General features: G+C 36.9%; 2 protein-coding genes across 2 annotated transcripts; one reads left to right on the plus strand and one right to left on the minus strand.

Annotated features, from left to right (window-relative positions):
• Positions 1 to 1,397: 1,397 nt before the first annotated feature.
• Positions 1,398 to 2,033, minus strand: LOC121991014. The gene has a single exon (XM_042545046.1). It carries the CDS (start codon positions 2,031 to 2,033, stop codon positions 1,398 to 1,400), a length of 636 nt encoding a protein of 211 aa, XP_042400980.1.
• A 3,625-nt stretch (positions 2,034 to 5,658) lies between these two features.
• On the plus strand, positions 5,659 to 7,310 carry LOC121992505 (1-aminocyclopropane-1-carboxylate oxidase-like). The gene is made up of 4 exons (XM_042546949.1): positions 5,659 to 6,080; positions 6,185 to 6,435; positions 6,542 to 6,689; positions 6,792 to 7,310. The coding sequence occupies exons 1-4, from the start codon at positions 5,979 to 5,981 to the stop codon at positions 7,236 to 7,238; spliced, it is 948 nt and encodes a 315-aa protein (XP_042402883.1). The 5' UTR covers positions 5,659 to 5,978; the 3' UTR covers positions 7,239 to 7,310.
• The last annotated feature ends 2,274 nt before the right edge of the window (positions 7,311 to 9,584 follow it).

Below are 9,584 nucleotides of genomic sequence, written 5' to 3' on the forward strand. Positions count from 1 at the left end.
AATTTTAGCCTCTGTAGGAAATCCCCATACACGAATATACCCAATATTTGGTTTCCTTTGCGCCTATATTTCATAAGGGGTTTTAGGCGTAGCTTTAGTAGGAACACGATTTAGTATATGCATAGCTATCTTAAGAGCCTCAACCCAAAGATACTTAGGTAAAGAAGTTTGGCATATCATACTTCATACCATATCCTTAAGGGTACGATTACGTCTCTCAGCGACACCATTTTGCTGAGATGTGCCCGGCATAGAAACCTGAGCAATAATACCACATTCTTTCAGAAATAAGGCAAAAGATCCAGGATTATGACCTGAGTCAGAGAATCTTCCATAATATTCTCCTCCTCTATCAAATCGAACCACTTTAATCTTTCGATCAAGTTGGTTTTCAACTTCAGATTTATAATCCTTAAAAACATGGAGTGCTTTAGATTTTTCACGAAGGAGATAAATATATCCATAACGAGAGTGGTCATCAATAAAGGTGATGAAATAACGATGCCCATGAATACCAAGAGTATAAGGACCACTGATATCAGTATGAATCAGTTCTAATAGTCCATTACTTCTGGTGGTGTCATGTTTGTTCTTTTGTGTAAATTTTCCATTAATACACTTAATACATGTGTCGAAATTAGAGAAATATAATAATGAAGTATTCCATCTTTAATGAGACATTGCATTCTGTCCTGAGATATATGGCCCAAATGTTCGTGCCATAGTATTAACGAATTCTCATCCATTAATATTCTTTTGTTGCTGATTTGGGCTGTACAATTTTCATGCATGGATTCCAATATATTCGCAGAAGAAGCATTTAAATATAATTTAAAGAGGTCTCCCTCTAAAATACCATAACCAATAATTTTGTTGTTTAATGAAATGGTAAAATCTTTATTCTTGAACAAGACAGAATAACCATAACCGACAAGTCGAGAAATTGAAATAAGGTTTCTTGTAATACTGGGAACATAAACAATATCAAATAAATCTAGTTTGAAACCACTCTCCAAAACCAAAGAGAGAGTTCCTACGGCTTCAACTGGAACTTTATTTCCATTTCCAACCAAAACGTTGTGTTCTCCTTTATTTAGCTTCCTCGCGAAACGAAATCCCTACGATGAATAAGTAATTTGTACAGAAGCACCACTATCAATCCACCATGTATCAGTAGGAACATTTGCAAGAAATGATTCATAACAAACATAACTAGACATTTTACCCTTTTTAGCTAACCACTCCTTGAATTTTGGACAATCCTTCTGAAAATGAGTAAGTTCGCGACAAAAGTTGTATTTGCGAGTCTTGGAACATGAAGTCTTTGCCTTATTTCCATCATTATTTTTCTTCACATGTCTTTTATCCTTTCAATGTAGTTTCCGTTTCTTGCCCTGTCATTGAGTGGTAAAGTGAGCACTATCAGGTGTCTCAGCCTTAAGGTTTTCTTCTTCCTGATCACACATATTGATCAGTTCGCTCATTTTCCATTTCTCCTTCTGAGTATTATAGTTGATCTTGAAAGAACCAAACTGAGAAGGAAGAGATGTCATAATGAAGTGAACGAGAAAGCCCTCAGAGATCTCCATGTCCATGGCCTTAAGCTGAGCAGCCATATCATTCATTCTTAGAATATGCCCACAAACACCACCAAGGCGGTTGTACTTAGAAGTTACCATTTTGATGATCAATGTGGTAGCAAGTGCTTTAGAGGAACTCTGAAACTGCTCCTCAACGGAATTAAGGAAGTCTTTAGCATTCTCAGAATCAGGCACGTCTCCTCGAATATCCGATGATATGGAACCTTTCATTATCATAAGTGACAAACGGTTGGACCTTTCCCACTTTTCATAAGCAGATTTTTCTTCTTGAGTGCTAGTGTTTGAAAGTGGGGTAGGTTTATCAACCCGTAAGGCATAATCAATGTCCATAACACCCAAAACGAGGCGAATATGTTCGTTCCATTTCTTAAAATTGCTACCCGTCAGAGTTTCAATGGATGCGATTTGGCTCATAATTGAAGCTGTGTTCATAGAGTTAAATCATGCTCATTAACAATAATGGAAAATATAAATCATAATCATAATACATAAGCGATTGAAGAAGTACACTTTAATGTAATTATAGAATTGAATTTATATCACCGTTGAGCAGATAATAAATTCAGACTACAATTAAGTATTACATTAGTACCAAAAATTATGATGGAGAATAATGACATACATTATCCATCGAGAAAAAGCAAATGTTACAACCTTCCATTGGGCCGATTGTAATAAATGCACATAAATTTTCTCCGTTAGATTTTTGACTTAATCATAGAGCTAAATTCAAATCACCGTTGGGCAGAATTGATTTAGAACTACGATTAAATTGTGTGTTCGTGCTAAAGTATTATAGAAAATTAAACATAAATTTTCTATAAAAAAATAACAAAATATTACAACCTTCCGTTGGGATGACTGTAATAACTGCACATAAATTTTTTCCATAAAATTTTTAGTATAATTATAGTTGAATTGACCCCACCATTAGTCAGAAGATAAATTCATACTATAATAAATTCTATTCAGTAATTAAAATAATAATTTTCGGTTGGGTCAATTATTAATTTTAATATAAGAATGTAACATAAGTGTGATTTCGTTATTTCTATTTATTTAATTGATAAATCTTCCGTTGGTTGACTTATCATGAAAATAAATAAAAGTCCCATATTAAATTTAATATATTTATGTCATGCTTTCAATCATGCGTACCATAATTATATACATGAAAATAATAATTATAATTTAAAATCAATTAAGGATATCTTAATACCTTAAATAACGAGATGACGAAATCAACAATTAAATCAATCAAGCATAAATGTAATAATATAAAGATAATATGGACATTATTTCCTAATATATTATGGTAAATGATTTATCGAAAGCACATTAACACATAAGATATTTATCTTAATAAATAATATGATTATTAATATGACAACTAATATGGCAACTATTAATGACATATGCTATAACAACATTAATAATTATGGCAGTTGTCTTGATATCATGAATAAATCATCTATAGAAATAACTTATGCAACATTGATTTATATATAGTAATTAATTATATCATTAATTGTCATCAAATATTTGTTTTGAGACATAATTAATAACATTAACATTCAAAACAAATGCTCCTATTTAGTAAAAGAAAATTATTATTAATGCATGTCCATCATTTCAAGATTAAAATCATAATTAATTCAGATTCAAATAAACGAGATTGAAATATATTCTTCCTTGTGAATATAAGTTATTTACCTTCATAATTCATTGTAAGACGTCAAACGACTAGATATAACATGTCGATAGGTAATAACGTATTATATCAATTCATATACTTGAATCAACCTTCACTCTGATACCAAATGTTAGATTTATCTTAAGGCGATAGAACGTGACATAAGCTTGATCCCATAATCAAGATTTCTACTGTAAAGCGGATCTTATCAAGCACATGAACGGATTTAGAGAATAAGAATTACTTGCATTGAGCGCTGACATTATTGAAGACTTGATCTTCACCTCTTTTGCTCTACGAGAGGATATGGATTCCTGTGTGTACTTCTTAGGATTGTCATAAGTCGTCATAAGTCGTTGTGTGTAAGAATATGTAATAAGCATTCAAATAGGCTAGACGTAAGTGCCTATTTATAATAACAACATATCCTAATTCTTAATAGGTAGAGCAAGAGATAGGACCGGCCTAATAAAAAATTCAATCATTAGTCCATCCATCAAAACTTTAATTATTGGACTAATTAAATAAATTATTAAAGAATAACCCAATTAATTATAATCTATAGGTCAACATCATATATTAGATCCCGTCAAATCCAACACTAACATCTAATATTTAATATATCGGACAAGATTGATCGAGCAAACAATCACAATAGTACCTCATAAGAAACATAAAAAAAGATAGAATTTCAGGTGAAGAAAAACTTAAAAGAAAAGGACAAGACTATCATACGTGGCACCACTATCTTATCACCCAGAGATAGTGACAGTTAATTATACCAATATTTGATTCATCATCAACATGTAATTAATGATAAATGTGCCATAATTTCGAAAAACATCGGTTAGCTTAGTCAAATCTGGTTCTAGAACCTCAACATGTTTTTCTTTTCTTATCGTTTTTTATCAGTTAGATTTTTGTTTCATTGTACCTCTAATACTCACTTGCTATTCAAAGCACCCCTTATAATTTTAAAAATGTCAAAAGTTTTGTTGTTTGTTCTCGACTGATAACCTTGTTAAATAATTTAATGGAACGGTAGTGAGGAGTTTTCACAAATTAGGTCATATGTTTACTGTATCATCTTTATGGTAACTAGTTTAGTGATAACATATCATTGTACGCAATAAATATCCATTGTATATGTCCATTTGCAATAATAAATGGGTGTCTAAACTTATGGGCCACTATGGGTACCTATAATTTTAAGCAAACTTAAGCTCAATTATTGAATATAATTGAGTATCTAAATCTAACTTGACTTAAGTTAGTTGATTATATATGAATTTTCATTGCCGCCCTTAACCAAAAAAGGTAAAATTCTCATTCAAAAATTAAATCTCTCCGTGGGTTCTTTTTAAACAAGTATTTTCAATATGATAAATATGACCTATAAACTAAATCTAAATTTGACAAAAAAAAAATATATTTTAAGGATTATTATGCTAAATGGGAAAAGATAATGATACACATTTAAAATGTTTTTGCAAGACTAATGAAGTTTTTGTTAGGACCATGAAGATGACATAGAGGTAAATATATAGTTGGTGCCCTAATTGTTAATAAAGCAAGACACCCTTATTAGTTTAGCTTAATAAAAGATTCAACTCTTCCTTCAAACCCCATAAATAATTTCAATAAATCAGCTCGATCATATATATATATAACAAACCCAATAAGATAAGCAAAAGAACATATTCAACTCGGTTAATTAACAAAGTTACATTTATAATTTCATTTGTATTGAAAATAAAAATAATAAGTTAAGAGTAACCATATATGAATTTTATGTATATGATTTGAAAATAATTATTTAAATATAATTGAACTTGACCTTGGAACTTAGAGCATCCACAGTCTGAAGCTCCCACGAGGAGGTCCATCCGTCAAACGACGAGCGGCTCTATAAACGCGGAGCCACTTCATCGTCAGTTTTTTAAGTTTTTAATTATTATGTTTTAAATATTTATATGGAAAAAAACGAAGGAGAGATAATAAATATATATAATGAAAAAAATTGAGAAAAAATTGTTGAAAAATTTTTTAATAATAAAAAAATATATAAAGAATTTTACTTTTAACGTAGTATTAAAAAAAAGAGCTCCTTACAAATATTTATGATTGTGGATGCTCATAGGATTCCATGGATAGGGATATGCGATCTGTAGACTCGTTTACATCCCACTGACTGTGAGTTGGTCAATATAATGGGCATCAACACGCAATCATTGACATTAATTAATTATGCATTATTCGGACAATTATATAATTCCTGAAAGAAAAAAAATGTAAATATTTTCCACCACATTTTACACCATCATCATTCTAATGCATATCTTTCCATCTCCTGCAATAATTCGTTGAATAATTGCACTGGCCACCAGAAAACCAGTGTTAAAGAAGAAGACGGAGGCTGCTGTTTCCTCACATGCTTCTTACAACAAAAGAGGAAAACAACTTGAACAAAACTATTGCTCCGTCTCGTGGCCGGCTAGCTCCTGCAGTAGCTTCTCCGTTTCTTCCCCGTGATGTGGACACTGAACTATCATCGATCCTTAATTCTCTATAAAACGCCCCCTCGCTCGTCGTGAATTTCTCACACTGATCGAGCAGTACTACTCCACCAGCAGCAGCTAGCTAGCCCAGCAAAAGCCGACCACCAGTACTCTCTCTCTCTCTTCATGGCTATTCCGGTAATCGACTTCTCCAAGCTGGAAGGGAAGGAGAGGGCTGAGACTCTGGCTCAGATCGACAATGGATGCCAACAGTGGGGATTCTTCCAGGTCTGTTGTTTTATGACTCTGTTATTTAATTAGATTGCTACTGTTTTAATTAGATCAGTCAATTTGGGAATTAATTAATGTTACTAAAATTAATGTTTTTGCAGCTGGTGAACCATGGGATTCCGGTGGAGCTGCTTGAACGCGTGAAGAAGGTGTGCACGGAGTGCTACAGGCACAGAGCCGAGGCTTTCAAGGCGTCCAAGCCGGTGCAGCTCCTCGACCAACTCGTTCGGGAAGAAGAAGAGGTCGCTGGAGAAGTAAACAACAACAAGAAAAAGTTGGACGATGTGGATTGGGAGGACGTCTTTGTTCTCCAAGACGACAACCAATGGCCATCCCATCCTCCCCAATTCAAGTAATTAATTAATTAATTAATTATATCACACCACCATGAATTGTTCATGACAATTATTATATATGTTACATAAATTGATTAATTCGATGGATCAATTGATCATTAGGGAGACGATGAGGGGGTACAGAGCGGAGGTGAAAAAGTTAGCCGAGAAATTGATGGAAACCATGGAAGAAAACCTGGGGCTGGAGAAGGGCACCTTCAAGAACCAGTTCACCGGAAACGGCGAGCACGAGCCGTTCTTCGGCACCAAGGTGAGAATTATATAATTGATTGACACTTGATAGAGCTAGGAGAGACTTTAATTATAAATAAAACAATTAATTTTAATTCTGATGTTGCGTCATTGAATTAAGGTGAGCCACTACCCGCCCTGCCCGCGGTTGGACCTTGTGGAGCTGGGCCTCCGCCCCCACACCGACGCTGGCGGCGTCATCCTCCTCTTCCAAGATGACCGTGTCGGAGGCTTGCAGATCCTCAAGGACGGCGAGTGGGTGGACGTGCAGCCGTTGGCCAATGCCATCGTCATTAACACCGGGGACCAGATCGAGGTGGTCAGCAATGGGCGGTACAAGAGCGTGTGGCACCGCGTGCTCGCCACCGGCAATGGCAACCGCCGCTCCGTCGCCTCCTTGTACAACCCTTCAGTGAAGGCCGTCATTTGTCCGGCTTCGGCCTCCGCCGTCGACGAGACCACTGGCGCCTACCCCGAGTTTCTCTTCGGGGACTACATGGACGTGTACGTGAAGCAGAAGTACATGCCCAAAGAACCAAGATTTGAGGCGGTCAAAGCAATTAATTAACTAGGAGCTAATTAACTATACAATGGTTAATTATATGATTAATTATAATTGTTACCGGGTTTATGTTTTTTCCTCTTTTTTTTTTTTCTTTCTGTGGACTGTCATTGTTTGTTCCTTTAATTTTGACAAGCTGCATGTAGCAATACTTTGTGAAATTAAGTTTGAAATAAATAATGGAGCTGGTAACATATACTCTAGCCGTAACTAATATGTTTTAGCATGCACTTGTTTTGGATTATAATGACAGCAATAATAATAAAAATTTTAAATTAATTTTAATAAATTAAAATTTATCTTATTTATATCATAATCAAAGATCCATACAAATCAATAGTAAATGGTAATATTTTTAAGTTTAGCATATTTATTAATATGATTATAATTTTTATGATTGTATGTATGTCATATTTAATTAATGGTTTATTATTTGGACAATCTGTTTAAATAACTCTCATGGCTTGCAATATTAAACTCATCAAACAATTCTTCTTTGTTCACTTCTCTTTCTAAAATATGATGTGGGAGCCATCAACTTTTTATTTATTTTTCTGTAATGTGCTGTTCTAAAAATTAGAGCTCTCATCTTCACATTCATATGAGGTTTATAGGAGCCAAAGTTCCCTTATGTGTTAGTCATTATTTCAAAGATCCCTGGGACGGATTGGTGGGGACGCTGAGGGCGAGCGTATTCACCTTTACCACCTTGTAGGAGCCAAAGTGCCTCTTTAAACCTAGCCGAATTTTATTCAATCAAGTATTCATAAGAGGTTTGTAGGAAGCAAAGTGCTTTTTTGAGCCCGACTGACCTTCATTCGGTCGGGTGCACATAGGAAGTTGTATGCGGCGAAGTTCCTTTTTAAGTCCAACCGACTTTTATTTGGTCGGGCGTTCATATGAATCTTGTAAGAGGCGAAGTACCTCTTTAAGCCCGCTGACCTTCATTCGGTCGAGCTCTCATAGGAAGTTGTATGAGGCGAAGTGCCACTTTAAGTCCGGCTGACCTTTATTTGGTCGGGCGTTCATATGAGGTTTGTAGGAGGCGAAGTTCCTCTTTAAGCCTAGTCGACCTATATCTGGTCGAGCATTCATAGGAGGTTTGTAGGAGACGAAGTGCCTCTTTAAGCCCGGCCGACCTTCATTCGGTCAGGCGCTCATAGGAAGTTGTATGAGGTGAAGTGCCTCTTTCAGCCCTGCCGACCTTTATTTGGTCGGGTGTGTTGGTGCAATTTCCAGTAGGTCAAGGTTGACCTAGTTGACCAAGCGTAAACCTTGGTCATGGTTTCGATGTTTGACAATACAGAAAGACATGTAGACATGGACAATGCAGGTGCAGTTGTCCATGCGGAGAGATACTGATCAGGGTCTGATCAGGTTGAATGAAGAAGAGTCAAGTAGGTCAAGGTTGACCGGATACTTGACTGGAAAGTCCTGGTGAGTGAAGCCAGGCAGACGGAAAAGTCCTGGTGAGTGAAGCCAGGCAGATTGGAAATCCTGGTGAGTGAAGCCAGGTGAAAATCCTAGTGAGTGAAGCTAGGTGAAAGTGAAAGTCCTGGTGAGTGAAGCCAGGCAGTTGGAGAAAGTCCTGGTGAGTGAAGCTAGGCAGTTGGGAAGACCTGGTGAGTGAAGCCAGGCAGGGGAAAGACCTAGTGAGTGAAGCTAGGCAGTTTGGAAGTCCTGGTGAGTGAAGCCAGGCAAGGGAAATCCAGATGGGTCAAGGTTGACCAGACATCTGGTGAAAAGTCCAAGCAGGGAGCTTGGCACGGGAAAAGTCCAAGTATGGAGACTTGGCACGGAGAAGACCAAGTTGGAGACTTGGCACGGAAAGTCGGAGAGGGCTCGGTAGCTCGTTCTCTGGACCGGACGAAGTCGGAGAGGGCTCGGTAGCTCGTTCTCTGGACTAGGTCAAGAGAGGGCTCGGTAGCTCTTTCTCAGGACCATTTAGGGTTTAGGGCTGGAGCTCTAAACCTGGATATATCTGGTGACCGATCCAGCGATACGCCTGAGTATCTGATCGGTCTGGTGACCGATCAGATAAAAAACAGAAGGGTTCTGTAAGTCATCTGATCGGTCTGGAGACCGATCAGCAGGGAGTCTGATCGGTCTCCACGATCGATCAGAGACGCAGCCACCTCTCTTACAGAGAGGTGGGATCGGTCCGGGGACCGATCAGAATGGGGCCTGATCGGTCACCAGGACCGATCAGAGGTGCCCTGGACCGATCAGGCTTCAGCCTGATCGGTCCAGAACTATCCGTTGGCTCACAACGACTAGTCTTCTGTTCTTCGCAGGTGCAGTGCAGGTTGAGTGCAGGTTATAAAAGGAGTTCAAGGGCTTGTCTCTACGTCT

This window comes from Zingiber officinale, chromosome 6B (genome assembly GCF_018446385.1).
Source record: "Zingiber officinale cultivar Zhangliang chromosome 6B, Zo_v1.1, whole genome shotgun sequence".
Taxonomy (NCBI): domain Eukaryota; kingdom Viridiplantae; phylum Streptophyta; class Magnoliopsida; order Zingiberales; family Zingiberaceae; genus Zingiber; species Zingiber officinale.

What these genes read in the sequence shown, in the direction of transcription:
- LOC121991014 (XM_042545046.1), bottom strand. Translation starts at nt 2,033, where the DNA reads ATGAACACAGCTTCAATTATGAGCCAAATCGCATCCATTGAAACTCTG.
- LOC121992505 (XM_042546949.1), top strand. Translation starts at nt 5,979, where the DNA reads ATGGCTATTCCGGTAATCGACTTCTCCAAGCTGGAAGGGAAGGAGAGG. An exon ending in AACAGTGGGGATTCTTCCAG is followed by an intron (nt 6,081 to 6,184) that starts GTCTGTTGTTTT and finishes ATGTTTTTGCAG; the next exon opens with CTGGTGAACCATGGGATTCC. An exon ending in AGCCGTTCTTCGGCACCAAG is followed by an intron (nt 6,690 to 6,791) that starts GTGAGAATTATA and finishes CATTGAATTAAG; the next exon opens with GTGAGCCACTACCCGCCCTG.